This window comes from Pelmatolapia mariae, linkage group LG6, assembly GCF_036321145.2.
Source record: "Pelmatolapia mariae isolate MD_Pm_ZW linkage group LG6, Pm_UMD_F_2, whole genome shotgun sequence".
Lineage (NCBI taxonomy): Eukaryota > Metazoa > Chordata > Actinopteri > Cichliformes > Cichlidae > Pelmatolapia > Pelmatolapia mariae.
Window position 1 is genome coordinate 26,292,828 of NC_086232.1, and position 17,372 is coordinate 26,310,199.

Sequence of the window (17,372 nt, forward strand, 5' to 3'; positions counted from 1 at the left end):
CAAAGATTTTGACCTGGAAAGGATGTGCAGCTGGTTAGAGTGATTAAGGACAGAGCTGCTAATGAGTGTGATAGGACGATGGAAGGAGTACTTTGAGGAGCTGATGGATGAAGAAAACAAGAGAGAGAGGAGGAAAGATGGAGGAAAGTTGGTGAATCATTAAGTGCAGAGGATTAGTAAGGAGGAAGTGAGGACAGCTATGAAAAGAAGGTGTCTGTGAAGGTTCTCAGTCATCCAGGTCATGGTAATGTAAGGAGCTTGTAAAGAAAAGCGACTGGACTGGAAACTTAAAGAAGCCCAGTGTATTTGTAGTGAAGTGAAATGAAGTAGTGTGTTGGACATGTATGAGAAAAGTGAGAGAGTGGTGAGGTGTGCAGTAGCAGTGACAGATAGGTTCATGGTGGGGCTGGGATTAAATCGGGAATAGGGTCCTACAAGCTTCTTCTGGGTTGTAGTGGTTTGTAGTGGCAATGGATAGGTTGACTAATGAGGTCAGGCATGTCTCCATGGAGTCTCCGTGGACTCCAGTTTAAATACCCGGGATCAACCAGCCAAAACCATGGGTAGTGTACAAGAGAGAGTGTATTTGTGTCAGGGGTGAGTTGTGAAAGAACAATAGCAGCAAGAATAAATGGGAAATGTGAGACATGCTATGATGTATGGTATGGAGATGATGGCGCTGACAAAAAAAAATGGGTGGAGCTAAAGAGGTTAAGAATTTCAATGGAAGTGAGTAAATCAGAAGGACAACTCAAGTTGAGCAGTTTGGAGACAAAGTCAGAGAGGACATGTGCAGAGGAGGGATATATTTGACAAAGGATGCCGAATAACAAGGTGCCAGGTAGGAGGAAAAAAGGAAGACCACAGAGAAGATTCATGGATGTAATGAAGGGGACATGCAGACCGTTGGCGTGACAGAAAAGGATGCCAGTGATAGGGTGATATGGAGTCAAATGAGCAGCTGATGGGAGGAGCAGAAGAAGGGAAGAAGATTGAAGTACTACCTGTCCCCATATGCATTATGAATCTAATCAATAAAATCTGGGAAATTAATGCTAATACTATCTATCTATCTATCTATCTATCTATCTATCTATCTATCTATCTATCTATCTATCTATCTATCTATCTATCTTGTTGTATTTGTCGTGAGAGCCTGTAGAATAAGAGCATGTAGGCTCTGTGCTGCACAATTTAAATATACAAAACTTCCTTGTGATTTCTTGTGTGTCATTTAATCATTTTTGGTGTCTGGGGTGATGAAGCAGTAGCTTAGGAGTGGCGCCGGTGGATGCAGTAACACTCTCTAAACTGGGGGGTCGCTGATTGACTTTCTGCAAACATGGCTGCCCAGGATGAACTCAGTAAGTTTCTTTTTGGGTTATTGGCGATTCATATTTTGTCAAATGTCGCACTCGTGGTTTCTAAAAACGTATCCAGGAAAATGCCTGATCCGCCCTGACAGTTGGGGTGTTTTTTGGTGTAACGCTAAAGCTTCTTTTAGTTAAAAACCAGGGGTAGGTGCGATAGCTAGCTACTAAGCTAACCAGAATGCTATCGTCAGGAGGCCGTTTGCCCAGTCATGGTCAAAATGAAACTATCACGTAGGCTATTAATATATATCCATTTATGAAACTTTGAAAGTGCGCAGTAACTGCTAGGATATTCGGGGTATTGGGGATTTGACCTGCAGGATGTGACCTTAAGTGAAAAGCTAGTTGAATAATACAGAAACGATCAAATGCGTGAATAGTCTTGCCAGTTGTTGTAGCTAGCTGGGTGCTTGGTGAGCCATGCCAGGAGAAAGAAGGCAGGGCTGGGTGATGGTCGCACCAGCACAGCAGCTGACAGGACGAACTTATCAGGAGAACTGCAGCAACATGCCCGTGAGACCGTTTTAAGCGTGCATGTTGCTCTATATTAAACTGAAGGTCGTAGTCTTTGTGTTGCAGACACCTTATTGGGGGTGTATTAGTGAGATACTTGAATGGAAAGATATTGCGAAATTAGCCATGATGGTGCCAATAATTAGCGTGTGACAAATACCGCCTGGAAAATGAGTTAACAAGGGTGTTATATGTGTTTTTGACAGATCAACTGGAACGTGTGTTCCTTCGCCTGGGCCATGCAGAGACAGATGAACAGCTGCAGGACATTATCTCCAAGTTCCTACCCCCTGTTCTCCTCAAGCTCTCCAGCGTTCAAGAGGGGGTGCGGAAGAAAGTAAGAAGGGTGTAGCCTGTCTCTGTTACTGAAGAGATTATAATGACTGCATTACAAGGGAGATGTGTTTATAAATTGCAGTATGTTACTTTAAAGTTCAGCCCAGGAAAAAATTATTTGAAGGTGTAGCAGAGATATAGACTCAGTTCTCTAGATGCAAAGGTTCTTCAAGGAGCTTAGTTCCCTCCCACTTTGTTTATGCATCTGTCGTATTTAACTACATAATGAAATGTGGAAACTGCGTATTCCCCGCTAGGTAATGGAGTTGTTGGTCCACCTGAATAAGAGGATAAAAAGCCGGCCTAAGATTCAACTTCCAGTAGAAACTTTGCTTGTGCAGTACCAAGACCCTGCAGCTGCCTCTTTCGTTACGGTAAGAATCTCATATTGGGATGTTTGCCATATAGTGGAGGATGTTGTGTTTGCCTTGTGGGCGTGATTGCCTTATGGGCCAATGAACATCGTTGGTAAGGTATCTCACAGTTACCACATGGGATTTAATCAGATCAGTGTTTTTGTCCCTTTGTTTTAAAACAAAACAAAACACCATTTAATACACATGATTGAATTGACGTTTATGTGTTTTTTCTTAATCTAGTTAGTGATCCTAGATTGACTTGGGTTTTTAAAAATTGGCCTATTATTGAGAGCAGAGTTTTGATGGTCACATTTATACGCAGAATTTCACCATCATCTACATTAAAATGGGCTACCCTCGTCTGGAGGTGGTAAAACAGTGTGAGCTAGCCCCGACCCTCATCACTGCCATGGAAGGAAAACCACAGCCACAGCAGGACAGGTGAGGGGATGCATCCAAACACGCATTTTGGATATGGTTGTGTGACATGTGTGTTAAGCAATCTTGAGATATGAGCTTATTATTCTTAATTTAAAATGACTTGTCCATACTCTATTTTCTCTCTTAGTCTGATGCACCTGCTGATCCCTACTCTTTACCACATAAAGTATCCTACTGACGCCTCCAAGAGTGCTTCTCTGTTTAACCTAACTGAGCGGCCAAAGACAATGCACCTGCTGTTGGAGTTCATGTTAGATGTTTTACTGATGCCTTATGGGTGAGTTGATGATTCATAAGCGAATAAAGGTTGCAGACCTACCTCTGGTGAAATTAATTGCTTGTGAGAAGTATTTTTACCACAAATTGTTGACCTGTAGTGTCCTTCTCCTCCTAGGTTTGTGCTGAATGAATCTCCAACTCGCCCCGCTCCCTCCTCCTCCCAGGGTACTTCTGGAGATGGGACAGTGGCTGCGAGTAGTCAGGGTCTCCCTCAGCCTCCTCCGGGGATGAGTGTTTATGCTGCCAAGAGGGTGATTGGAGAAGCCCAGTGGAATGCTGAACAGCTGGAGCAGGTATACAAACTGAACTGGGAGGATGAGTACTGACTTTATATGTTTATCTGTTTGGAAAGATAATATGCTCAGTGTTTGGGCAGGCCAGCCAAGTATATTTATGCCCATCCGAGTATGTTCGGTGACTTGTTTTTGTCTGTCTGCGTGGATAGCTCAATGCCCTGTTGATTTGGTAGATGTGGTCCCCCTTGCCAATGTTTTGAAAGTTCAGTTGTTTACCAACTAATCTAGGTCATCCCAGTCTTTTGCTAGTCAGGTGACTTTAATGACAATCCTGAATTTCATTCACTGTCATTCATTGGAATAGTGTCCAACTCTACCATTGTGCACTGCAGTTAATAAAGACCTGTTCTCCTCTGGGGAGCCGATGCAAACTGGGTTTCATTGTAACTGAGTTTCATGTTCATCAAAATATGCAGCAGGTGGATAACTATACTGAGATCACAGATGATGCAGAGAATGACAAAAACGACCAGCTGCAGTTTAGCACTGTGCATTTGAAGTCCATCTGCAGGCGTAAAGAATAACTGGAGATGATTATTGCTATACACATGCAGTGCTTGTGCCTCCGCTTGTGGATACATACAGGTTATCGGCACAAAAATATTCAAATCTGCGGGAAACACTGATATGGAAGGGTTTTTTTTTTGTAAGGCAAATCTTTGAATAGCTTCTAAACATTCAGTTTAGAATCAGTTATGTCTATAGATTTTCCACCTTCATCCCTAATTTGACTGTTTGGTATAATTTCTTCAGAGCAATTTCTTCTGTAATGTATATTTTTTAATATAAATGTGGACGGTGAAGCACCATGTGGCAGGTTTACTATGACTAAATAGTTCCTTGTTGTGTACTTGGTTCCAACAGTGTAAACTGGGCATAGTGAAGTTCATTGAGGCAAAGCAAGTCCCAGAAGTGGAGACGGTGGTCCACCTGGTGGTGGCGTCAAGCGACACCAGACACAGTGTGGCCACTGCAGCTGATCTGGAGCTGAAGAGCAAACAAAGGTAGGCCATGAAACTTGATTTATGTCTGAGTTTGTATTTGCATCACCAAGTCCTCCACTTTTAAGTGCTCCTTTTGTCTGGTAGTTTAAACAACTTAACAGTTTCCTAGATTTTGTAAAAAGAATTTTTAAAAAGTCAGACTTTTTCAAGTCTTTCTGAGGAGCTGAATAAACTGTCAAACTGTCATTCCTATCATTAGTAATGCACTTGTTTTGTAATGTTTCAGCATCATCGACTGGAACAATCCTTTAATTATCAACAAGATGTTCAAAGTGTATCTGGGGGATGTCCCTCTTAAAACAAAGGTTTGTCAACTCAAACTCAACATTTAAACTTTCTTTTTTTTAGCATAACCTGTGAACATAAGTATTTTCTTGACACGTAGAAATGTAAAATACCTTTATATGTATACTGTAGGGGGGCGGCATGAAGCAAGAGCTGAAACATGAGCCAGTAAGCACAAGAGTTAAGCTGAAGATCCTGCCACATCTTCTACGCTCACGTCTGGCTGCAGAGTGCTTTCCAGCTAATATCCAGGTACGATCTGTGATGCTTCTGGCCATGTTTTCTTTTTTATTCAGTATGAAGTTTGTTTTAGTGTATCCAGATAACTCTGATATATGGGCATTTTTCAGGTACTGCCATGCAAAACAGTAAAATTTCCAGTTTTTCTCACTAGTTTGCTTTCTGTCCTCTGTAGGTTGTTTATGACGGTCTGTTTGGGGCCAACACAAACAACAAACTGCTGTCTCTCACCTTACAGTTTGTCCATCATATCTGCATGGTGTAAGTCTTTTCTTCATCTTCCTACAGATACATCTGTCTTCATCAGTGTGTTTCAAGTAATTAAAAGCTCATTCTGTCTCTCTGATTTTTCATTAGATGCCCTGACACTAATAAGCCTTTAGGGCTAATGTTGCTTAATGGTCTTACCAAGCTCATCAATGAATACAAGGAGGTAAAGTGCAAATGGCGTCAGACATAAATAATGTGAAATTCATACAGGTTTGCGCACTTTAATTTGAAATATACTTACTGGGAAACACTTGTCTTTGCAGGATCCTAAGTTACTATGTGTTGCTTACTCTGCTGTTGGAAAGCTGTCAAGGTACAAGGAAATAATGAACATTTTTTTAATTTAAACATTTCCAGTTTTGCATTGTATTTCAAATGATGTAATGCAAAATATCTCGGTCCTCTGTTCTAGTCGTATGCCACAGCTCTTCACAAAGGACATTGCACTTGTGCAGCAGTTCTTTGAGTCCATGTGTAAGGTAGGGGAAAGACGTTGCTTGCAGTGAAAACTGAGTACCGAGCAACGAATGCATTACAAGATATTGGCACTCACAGTCGATATAAAATTATTGCCTTAAACTGTATTCTTGTGCATCTGGTATTGAAATTTCTAAAATTCCTCTTCAGGAGGAAGCTGATGTCCGTCTAGCCATTCAGGAGGCTTTGTCTATGATGGTTGGAGCTTACGCTAACCTCCAAGGAGCACTGCTCAACCTAATGGAGGCCCTGGTGGCTGCATATATTGGAAAGGTGAGAGGCAGAACTGGTAGAATAAACATTAATCTTGGTGGGTTTAATAAGTAGAAATGAGGCAAATCAAGCACTCATAGTTCTTTTTTTTCTTTCTTTTTTTTTCTTTTGTAACAGCCGGAGGTGCAGGTTCGCCAGGTGGCCATGAAGTTTGCCAGCACGGTCTTTGCTCTTGATCATGTGCCATCAAGATACCTACTGCTGCTGGCTGCTGGAGACCCGTAAGTTTGAAAAACACAGCAATCTTTCGTGTGGTGGTAAATAAATGACAAGAACACACAGTAAACATTTTACTGGGTCATAAAATTATTGATACTACAAAGAAGAAGCTTTGAGCTTAAACTAAAATGTATCCTAGGTGTACTTACCTGCAGAAAAGCTTGAAGTGTCTTATTTTTCTGTGTTGTAGAAGAGAAGAAGTGTCTGGGGAGGCCCAGAGGGTGCTGAGGGCTTTCCATACCAAGAGCTCAGAGAAGGAGGGACCAAAACCTATGCCCTCCTTTCCTGATATGGTGGCTTATGTCCAGGAGAAAGTGAGGCTCTGAGCATGTTCTCCAAGTTTCTCATGATGGTGTTTTTACTAAGATGTTTTAAATCTTAAATCTCTGCACTTTTGTCTTTATTAGGCCGCTCAGCGAATCAAGACTCCGGCTAAGTACATTGTGGGAACTTCCACAATTCCTTTCAACCCCTCTGCATTTGGCGAGGTAAATATGAATTTGTTATGACCTCATGGCATCTATTAATCGTGACACTGGACCATCTTATACTCCTATACCTCTTATACCTGTGCTAGATGCTTGTCTTCTAATCCGTCTCATTTCCGTTTCCTGTTGTCCCAGATCATGCTCTACCTGAGGATGTGTTTAGCCCACAGTGCCGGGGCCATGCCCATGTCCACACGCTTGTCAGACATGCAGGATGATGCCCCTGCCATTGGCCGCTATGTCCACACGCTGCTGTTTTCTGACTCTCAGCCCTCAGGGTCAAAGGGCTCTGAAGCAAATCCCATACATGTCTACATGGATCTTCTGCAGCAGCTGCTCTCTGCTGTAGGAGGTGAGGAAGCACTTACAGTTATTATGTGTTTCTTAAACAATCAAGCAGGTTTTTTTTTTTTGCTCTGCAGCAATGCAGTGCAGTGAATATTTAAGTAACAAAAAAATCTCTTGACTCTTAAAAATTGCAAGTATCTTCTGTTCAAGAAGACTGTCTCTTTGATAAAAGACTGCAAAATTCAATTTGTGCTTCATGTAAATAAGTTTTGCTAGAAGAAGTGTTCCTTTAAGAATCCATGTGCATTTCCAGGTATTTATGTTTGTCAGGAAATTGCACTTAATGTAATAATCTCTTAACAGGAATCCCTGTCATGTACTGTTTACTGGAGGTTGTGTCTGTGTGCCCGGAGAAACTGGCTCCCAGATTTGCTGATAAAATCGACTGGATTAAAGTGAGTATCATAAACATGTGGGATGTTAGTGCCAATATTGGTATTTACTATTTCACAAATGAGACAGATACCAGATAATCCAGCTGCTCAGCTGTGTTGTGATATTGTAAAACCATCAGCCTAGTGCACATTTTACAGATCTCATCGCTGTAATAGCAGATGTTTTTTTCCCCCAGAGTCTGATGAACACAAACAAAGAGGACATGAGGGAGCTGGCAGCCCAGCTGTATGCTGTTGTGGTTTCGACTATGACTGGCAACGAGTTGCAGAAGGCCGTGCAGAACCTCGTCAAAATCACCAAAGACAACCACGTAATGCCACTTTGTTGCTTCACAGCCGTTCGTAGCTTATTTTATAGCTGTGGAAAATTTACCTTGCATTAATGTTTACTTGCTTTGTCAAATCACAGAGCCCTGAAACTCAGCATGGTGCCATCTTGGCTCTTGGCTATATGGTCGGAAGGAACATGAGCAGGAAAAAAGCTGCCACATCCATTGATTCGACAGAAAACATGGGGCAGCAGATGAACATCTCTTCCCAGGAAGATGATGAACTTGCTGCCATGGCAACAAAGACAATTGGTATGTAATTATTTCACATCAGCTTCATTCATTTACTGACCTGGTAACTGTTGGGGAGTACCAAAAACTGATGCTAAATTTTATTTTGCCTAGACTGTAATGGTTATACAGTATTTTTTATAATTCCTTAGTTTTTAGTTGACAGTTTTAAAGTTTATATCATAAATAATGATTTGCTTCTGTGTATGCTGTTTGCCCCTTTTTTGTTCATGTTCGTCAAGGTTCCTTCCTGGACAACAGCAGTGCAATGCTGGCTATAGCAGCCTGTACAGCTCTGGGGGAAATTGGGCGTAATGGCCCCCTGCTGATCCCTGCAGAGGGAGAGGGCTTGACTAAACTCTCTGTTGTAGAAAACCTGCTGGCCCGCATTCCCTCTGGCAAGGAGAGTACAAAGGTATTCTAGAAATCTAATCGAAAAAAATGGCTGCTGAGAGGCACTTTCCAGTGATCGTTACTGGCACACATTATATCAGTGGTTTATTTGCACTGTATAAATTAATGATATGTCGGGTCCTTAGATTTTCTTGCCTACTTTTTTATCTTGATCATCATGTTTGTGTCTTTTTTGTGTATTTGTTCCAGATGAAGGAACGAGCCATCATGACCTTGGGTTATCTGCCAGTGGGAGATGAAGATTTCCCTCATCAGAAGAAACTGCTGCAGGGACTTATGGACTCTGTAGAGGTATGAAACATACTGATGGATAGTACATTTTTAAAAGACTAGGTTCAAATGAACAGGTGTAATTGGTAGCTTAAGGTTTGTTTGTTTTTTAACATTTTACTTTTTGAGGTCAGGGTAATGAATCGGACTGTATTGAGGTGGTTATTTTTGCAAGCACAGATATGCTGGTATTATCTCTAAACATTTCTACTTGAGCTGTCATTTGGCTTAACAACTTGTTGCTGGCAGCAGTACTCACGTTTTGTTTTGTTTTGGTTTGGTTTTTTTTGCATTCTCAATCTTTCCAAGGCCAAGCAGGTGGAGCTACAATTCACAGTAGGAGAGGCCATAACAAGTGGTGCAGTAGGGACCAGTTCTGGAGCTGCCAGAGATCCATGGACCTGCACCGAGGACCATTACACTCCACCACAGAGTACGTTTCTAAAATGTAGTCCTAGCTTATACTGTGCTTTTAACGTTTTTTTTAGCTGTTAATGAATTATGCCATTTCTGAAGTTCACACTACTCTGATTTGGTTCTCCAGTATAGTGGCACGCTTACTGTCCACTCTGCATGACCATATTCAGCTTTATACCAGCAGTTGTCCTAATGAAATGCATGGTTATCTTTTCTGTCTGAACATTATTTTGAATTTTCTGAGCATATATTCACCTGCAGCAGTCCATTTTTATCTAAAAGCTGATTGTTTTATCCACAAAAGTTTTAATTTCCACTTTCTTTCTCTGCTGACAGATGTAAAAAACAATGATGTTGTTCCCTGGGTCCTTAACGCCATCCTGATCAAGTATATAACCAGCCAGAACCCCCACGTCCGGCAGGCAGCCTGCATCTGGCTGCTTTCCCTTGTCAAGAAACTCAGCCAGCACAAGGAGATTACGGTGTGTATTTTTAACCCCAAAATTGAGACTCAGGGTGAAATGTAAATTAAAAACAGAATGCAATGATTTGCAGATCTTGTGAGCTAATATTTTGTTCACAATAGACCATAGAAAACATATCAGATGTTTGAACTGTGAAATTGTACCTTTCTGGGAAAAATATTCATGTGCCAGAGTCTTTAGTGTGCAAATTTCTTTATGCACGTATGTCAAATACCTGTAATTTTGTTTCTCTTCTTTTACTCTTACAGTCACATTTGAAAGAGATTCAGGGGGCCTTTATCTCTGTTCTCTCAGACCCTGACGGTAAGATAAGAGTCAAGTCTAAGTGAACTGTTTGATCAGCTCATTACTTGCTAGCTTTGTGCACTTCCTCACGCTTCACTCTTCCTCTCTCATTCAGAGTTGAGTCAGGATGTGGCATCTAAAGGCCTTGGTCTGGTCTATGAGATGGGGGGAGAGGGTGACCAGCAGGAACTGGTGTCCACTCTTGTTGAAACGCTCATGACTGGTAAAAGGTGAGTGGATGGTTGGGTTGAGTACACATTCAACAGCTTCAAGCTTGTGCATGAAGGAGGGAAAAATCTAGAAACAGGTTTATTATTTTGAAACAAACTGTTAGACCGTAGTGCATGTTGAATGAGGTCCTCCACATACCCAGCTGAAAGCTAAAATGGTCTAAAGATGCAGTAAAAAAATTAACTGTAAGTGTTGATAAGTTTGTGAACAGAATAAAAAATGAGAAGAAATGGGAATGGAATATTATGGACTCACAAAGATGCTGCTCAGTTTCCTGGGTTAAGACCTCTGAATGTATCTGTTTCACAGAGCTGACTGACTCGACTTGGATCATAAAGCAGTGGATTCACAAATTTTTTAAAAAAGAGGTTGAAAAATAAACAATTTAAATGGTCCATTAAGCACCGTGGGAGGACTAATGATTAGCTAACGTGCACCATGGGCAGGATTAACACATGCATCGAGCTGTTGTCAAATTTTGCGCTTTTAAAAATGGAATAAAAGCAGTATATTGTTGTATGTGTCCTTCAGTTTCCACCTAAAGTTGTGTTCGATCCAGGCAGGTTTGTTGGTCTCCAGTGGTTTGTCAGGGAAACCTGAAACTGTGATTGAAACCAGTGTTAAACTGAAGAAGGATGTAGATTGTAACAAGCTCACAATCGTGTCTTGCATTGGACTAATTGTTAAATCATTATTTTTTTTTTGTAAACAGAGTGAAACATGCAGTCTCAGGGGATACAGAGGTGTTCCAAGGAGAAGGTTTGGGGAAAACACCTGATGGGTAAGGCATATCACCTCTACTGGCCTTTTTAGCTCCTCTTTCAGTGAAAGTGTAATAAATATATTCAGGCTTTTTAAAATGTATTTAATCTTTGTGTTCAGTTTGCACACATTCACCCTTCTTGGCCTACTTCTGTACATAATCTATATTCATGGTTTCTGGCAGTCACGGTTTGTCCACATACAAGGAGCTGTGTTCATTGGCCAGCGACCTGAACCAACCAGATCTTGTGTACAAATTTATGAACCTAGCCAATCATCATGCCATGTGGAACTCTCGCAAGGTATCATGTTTGTATTCACCAGTTTTTACATCCGTGACATCCATGCCCCTTCCAACCTGATTATGCCTATCCTTCTTTCAGGGAGCAGCTTTTGGTTTCCACATGATCGCAGCTAAAGCCGGGGAACAGCTGGCTCCATTCCTGCCTCAGATAATTCCTCGTCTGTACCGCTACCAGTTTGATCCCAACCTTAGCATTCGCCAGGCCATGACAAGCATCTGGGATGCTTTGGTCACTGATAAGACCCTAGTAAGAGCTGATTGTTGTACATTTGCATCCATTAAAAAAAACAAACTACAAAACATTATTTGTCTATAGAAAAAAACGGTTGTAGACATAGTTGTTTAGTTACATGTGCCTGCTTGCTTGTTCTGATTTATTACAGGTGGATAAGTATCTCAAAGAGATCCTTCAGGATGTGATTTCTAATTTGACCAACAACGCCTGGAGAGTGCGAGAGTCCAGGTGCATGTACACTTATATTAAAAAAAATAAGATCATCAGCCTTGACTTTTGACTTTGTTAACTTGCATTAGAATGGATGCTTTGTTAATAATGTTTGCAGTTTGTTTAGAATAAGATTTAAAGGCTAAACGCTTATGTGAATTTTTCTTTCAGCTGCCTGGCCTTAAATGACCTGATTCGAGGCCGTCAGGCTGATGACCTTATTGATCACCTGGCAGAAATATGGGAGACCCTGTTTAGAGTTCTTGATGACATCAAGGTAGGAAGGAAGTGATCAGAGATCAGTGTTTCTTTCATTGATGTGGCACAAAGGTTTGAATACGTTCACTGTTTCTGATGCATAACAAAAAAAATAAAATGTACATTATTACAAAGTACATTTTTTTCTGTTTAGGAGTCTGTGAGGAAGGCTGCAGACCTAACACTGAAAACACTCAGTAAGGTAAAGATGTTTCCCACAACTTTGGCCTGTGTATGTGTTTGTGTGTACATGTGTGCTTGTCTGAGTACCTTTTCTAAAGCAGACTTTTTCTCTCTCCAGGTGTGCACTCGTATGTGTGAGTCTACAGGCTCTGGAGCCCAGAGAACTGTGGCTGTGATTTTACCCACCCTACTGGAAAAAGGCATTGTTAGCAACGTCGCAGAGGTTCGCTCACTCAGGTAATATCTTCTTCTATAACTTTGGTTTGGTTTTTCTTCTGTGGCAGTCGTTGCTTTTAATGTAAACTTGTGCTTTAATTCTAGTTTTAATTCTAGTAAAATATTTTAGTAGTAAGAGATTAACAGCAAAATTGGTTTGGGTGGTTTTTTGTTTTGGTTTGTTTTTTGTTTTTCAAGCATAATTAAACCAAAAATTTAGCAGCTTGCTGTATACCAATATATGATCCTGTGAAAATTATGTTAGGTAATGTGTAATTTGTGTAAGTATTTGCAGTTGACTCTTAGGTTGTTTTTCTTTTCGTTCACTTGTTAAACTCTTTTTAAAAAAAATTAACTAAGGCAACGGGAAATTTACCTTTCCGCTTTTCCAACATGGCACGATGCTAACTTTAATTCATCATTCGGTCATCGCGTTACCAGGTCGTAATTTTTTGCTGTATAATTGTGTGTTCTGTTCTCTCAACAATCTCTTTTTTTCCAAATCAGTATCCAGACCCTGGTGAAGATCAGTAAGACTGCCGGTGCCAGACTAAGACCCCATGCTTCCCGGTTAATCCCAGCTCTGTTGGAGTCCCTCAGCACTCTGGAGCCTCAGGTCCTCAACTACCTGAGTCTTCGAGCCACAGAGCAGGAAAAGGTAACCTCAGCACTCGCCTCCATAAAAAATTGAAGCCTATAAGTTTATTAAAAGTTGTCATGAGTTATTATTACTCTACTTCTAGAGTGCCATGGATGCTGCCAGACTAAGTGCTGCCAAATCCTCTCCAATGATGGAGACTGTTAACATGGTAAAAAAAAACAACTTGCTAATTAATTAAGTAGATGTGTTACAAAAAGGGTGCCTTATTTAAAGTGTTACAAAAGCATGTGACATATATTTTGCTGTCTTTGTGTTCAGTGTCTGCAGCACCTGGATGTTGCTGTTCTGGGAGAACTGGTTCCCAGACTCTGTGAGCTGCTTAAGAGTGGAGTAGGCTTGGGCACCAAGGTAAAAAACACACTTATTTAGCTTTCTTTGCATCATCATACCAATCTTTCTTACATTTGCCTATTTTTCCACACAGTGGCTCTTTCCTTTCTATTTTTGTCTACCAAGGTGTTCCAAGTTTACCTGCTACTCTTTGTCTCTCCTCACAGGGTGGCTGTGCTAGTGTAATTGTTTCCCTCACAGTGCAGTGTCCACAGGATCTGACCCCACACTCAGGTACAGGACAAGTTTGAATCTGTTCATCTAGTTTGTGTATTGGATGATGGAAGTGTGGCGATAACCGTGATAACTGTTTTCGTTTCCTCAGGTAAACTTATGAGCTCCCTGCTGAATGGCATCCATGACAGAAGCACTGTAGTACAGAAAGCTTATGCCTTTGCTTTGGGACACCTGGTCAGGGTGAGCAGCAATTGTGATAAGTAATCTTGTTGATGATTTAGAAATGATTTGTTAAAGTCATAAGGACATCTGTTTTCTCCCATCAGACAGCAAAAGACAGCAGTGTAGAAAAACTACTGCTGAAACTCAACACCTGGTACTTGGAGAAAGAAGGTGAGAAAGTGTCAAATATGCCTATATTTCTCCCAGCTGCTCTATATTTGAAAAACACAAGAAGTTGGTCTACTAAATTCAGTGCTAGCTTTCAGACTCTTCTCTTTGTGTTTTCTTGCTCCCAGAGAATGTGTACAAGTCATCCTGTGCACTGACAGTACATGCAATCAGCCACTACAGTCCAGATGTGCTGAAAGGGCACGCAGGAGTGGCCCTGCCACTGGCTTTCCTGGGCATGCATCAGGCACCGGGTCCCGATGAGGAGAAAGGAGAGAGCCATGATGCCACGCTGTGGTCTGAGGTGTGGCAGGAGAACGTTCCAGGTGAGGAAAATCCAGACAGCATTAATGAAAATGATGCATTACTGATTAATCTGCTGCAATACACTGAACATATAAAGGAAACAAAGCAAATCTTCCTGTTTTACAAGGTTTCTGTTTTACCAACTAATCCTTTCAGCTTCAGAAGTACTGTATATTTGTGATGGTGTCTTTTTGTGATGACATAAAGATTTAATTCTGTTTCCACTTCTTTAAACTTTTTTCTAATCAGGAAGCTTTGGAGGCATCAGACTGTACATGACTGAGCTGATTGCCATCACACAGAAAGCACTGCAGTCCCAGTCCTGGAAGATGAAGGCTCAGGGTGCAGCTGCCATGGCAACTGTTGCCAAGGAACAGACAGGCTCACTGGTGGCGCCACACCTCGGCTTGGTGCTGACAGCTTTAATGCAGGGTCTATCTGGACGCACGTGGGCTGGCAAGGTAATGATATGTAATATACCTGAAGAAAACAAAAAAGTGTTCATTTTATTTTTCTATTTTAAACTATTTCTTTTTGTTCCAGGAGGAGCTTTTGAAAGCCATTGGATCTGTAGTGTCCAAATGCAGGTAAAAAGTCTCTCACAGCCTTTTCTTTGTATGTTTTCTTCCAAGTACATCACAACATTTCTTGTCACACTTCTTCCTTTTCAGCACGGAGCTACAGAAGCCTTGCAGCGGCCAGCCCACCATCTCTGAGGTGTTGGAGGTTGTGCTGAAGGAATGTCGTAAGGAGAGTCTCGTGTACAAAATTGCTTCTCTGCGCTGTGCTGGGGACGTGCTCCACAGCAGCCAGGAGGACCGTTTCGCCGACATGGCAGAGATCCTTTTCCCTCTAATCAAGAAGGTTGAAACCTCCCTACTGCCTCTTGAATATGAATATTAAAATATTGATGCCATATTTTGAAAAAGTCCTTTAATGAACTCAACCTGTCTTAATAATTTTACAACAGAGCAGTCCAGAGAGTGGTGCTGGATCCCCAAGATCACTGGAAGACGATGATGATGATGATGATAAAGATGTGAAGGAGAAAGAGCTGCAGACCGAAGCTATTATTTGTGCTTTTGAGACTCTTGGAAAAAGTTGGCCAAGAAAGCCCGAGACTCAGAGTAAGTTTATTCTCACAAGAGACAAAACTGAACCCCAAATTTGTTTTGACATATTGTATATGGCATTTAAAGAAATGGGAATGTAGGACCAGCTCAAAAATGGTGTCCTTTAATGGACACCATTCTTTCCCTTTGTCTAATTTTTAGACGTATTTTAAGCCACTTAATGTTTCTTGGATTTTTAAGTTATCTGGCAGAACTTCCACAAATTTCTTACCACAGAATGGGCAAGAAATGTGTTTGAGCTGATTGAAAGATCATCAAGTAATGTTCTCAACGGTGTGTGTGTGTGTGTGTGTGTGTGTGTGTGTGTGTGTAGCACGTTTCCAGGCAGAGGTGTGCAATCTGATGTGCGAGAAGCTTAAGCTGAGCACCTGGAAAGTGCAGCTGGCTGTTCTTCAGTCTATGAAGGCATACTTCCAGGGGTAAGCAGCGAAACAAAGAAAAGGTGTTCGACTGGCTGTAAAAAAAACAAAACAAAACAAAAAAGATTAAAAGGTATTGAGCTGTTTTTTCGTTGCAGGTTACTGCTGCTAGAGAAGGGTAATGAAGACTTGAATTCATTGTCAGAGATTCTCACAGAGACCTGTGCTGCTCTCACATATCCTTTAGGTAAGTCCTTCACTACTTCCTGATACTTTGTTTTATAGTTTATACGCATGCGTTTCATGCCCAACTGTGCTGCTTTTCTATCCAGAAAACAAGAGTTACTCCTCTGTGAGGACCGAGGCCCTGTCAGTCGTGGATCTGATCGTCAAGAGAACTGGAGGTAAATATCGATTCCTGCTTACTGACTCTTTGCGCTCCACAGCCAAGAGCGGAAATGTCACATGTGTCTCAAACACACTGAAACTTTTTTCAGTGTGTTTGCAGATGATATCAACATGTTTTGTTCAGGTCAGAGTTTACAGCAGCTTTTAGAGGGAATCATAACAGAAAAGAATAAGTTCAAATGTTCTTTGATATGAACAAATAGTCACTAAATTTAAGCAAAAGAAAGATTATGTGGTGAGGAAAGACCTAAATGTAAAAAAAAAAAATGTATAGACAGCAATGAGGAGCATGTGTAGTCTTAAAAGCACTATATGGATGAAGTAGAGTATTAAAAATGGATGTGGTTGTATTATACATTAAAAATTGATAATTCAATATAATTACATGTTATAAAAAGGAACGCTTTTGGATTGCTGTAGTTAAATAATTATAGATCGTGTGTGCGTGTTTGAGTGATTTCATGTTTTGATTTTTTTAATGTGTGATTACATTTATTACTTATATGTTGAAATAAAGATTTGATCGATTGACTGATGATATCTTTGTGCTTTCTCTGATATGAACAGAGAGTGAACAGTGGGATTGTGTGTCTGTGAAGAGCCGGGAGCAGCTGCAACGCTCCCTGTCGACGCTGCAGTCCGACAGCAGACCTGATTTGCGGGATAAGGCCCAGGAGCTGCGCAGACATATCCAAAGCCAACCTTGAGCGCACAGCGGCAAGAACATACAGCATCGGCGTCTCTTTTTTTCCTTCTTCATCAGTGACCATACATTAGCACACTTCCCCGACCTCTTTGATACTCTGAGATTCACAAATATCCCACTCTATAATAATAATAATTCCCATGAGCTGCGATGCTGGCTTGCCCAAGAGACTCCCACCAGTTTATGCAGACTGTTTCATGTTTATGGCTGGCAAAGCTTGAAGAGACTAACAAACCTTGCTCTACATCTGCACTCAGTGACATGTTGAAAGGCGAGGCTGTTATCGTAACGTGTTGAGATTTATTTGGTTTGTTTAAATGGACAGTTAGCTGATGATAAATGATATATAAACCATTGTGTTAGGTTTGTGGACACTGTATTCCTGTAGCCCCAATTTTGGGAGCTTTACTGCTGTCGTGGGTTTGCCTAACATTGGAAACTACAGAAGGTTGCGCACCTTAGTGGACAAGGGTGGG

The 17,372-nt window shown here is 41.2% G+C and overlaps 1 protein-coding gene across 1 annotated transcript; it reads left to right on the forward strand.

Moving 5' to 3' along the window:
* The first annotated feature begins 1,311 nt into the window (after positions 1-1,311).
* ecpas (Ecm29 proteasome adaptor and scaffold) lies at positions 1,312-17,366 on the forward strand. The gene is made up of 49 exons (XM_063476391.1): positions 1,312-1,364; positions 2,093-2,223; positions 2,480-2,596; positions 2,904-3,022; positions 3,150-3,299; positions 3,417-3,594; positions 4,462-4,601; positions 4,828-4,906; positions 5,019-5,138; positions 5,302-5,387; positions 5,484-5,559; positions 5,660-5,709; positions 5,809-5,875; positions 6,024-6,146; positions 6,264-6,367; positions 6,556-6,679; positions 6,773-6,853; positions 6,989-7,205; positions 7,505-7,596; positions 7,773-7,907; positions 8,006-8,177; positions 8,399-8,571; positions 8,760-8,861; positions 9,150-9,273; positions 9,594-9,739; positions 9,991-10,045; positions 10,143-10,257; positions 10,971-11,039; positions 11,205-11,322; positions 11,404-11,571; positions 11,708-11,787; positions 11,941-12,046; positions 12,182-12,229; positions 12,329-12,447; positions 12,934-13,084; positions 13,170-13,235; positions 13,346-13,435; positions 13,585-13,651; positions 13,743-13,834; positions 13,921-13,987; positions 14,113-14,310; positions 14,540-14,751; positions 14,834-14,877; positions 14,962-15,154; positions 15,261-15,417; positions 15,737-15,842; positions 15,941-16,029; positions 16,115-16,186; positions 16,758-17,366. Exons 1-49 carry the CDS (start codon positions 1,343-1,345, stop codon positions 16,895-16,897), a joined length of 5,550 nt encoding a protein of 1,849 aa, XP_063332461.1. The 5' UTR covers positions 1,312-1,342; the 3' UTR covers positions 16,898-17,366.
* The last annotated feature ends 6 nt before the right edge of the window (positions 17,367-17,372 follow it).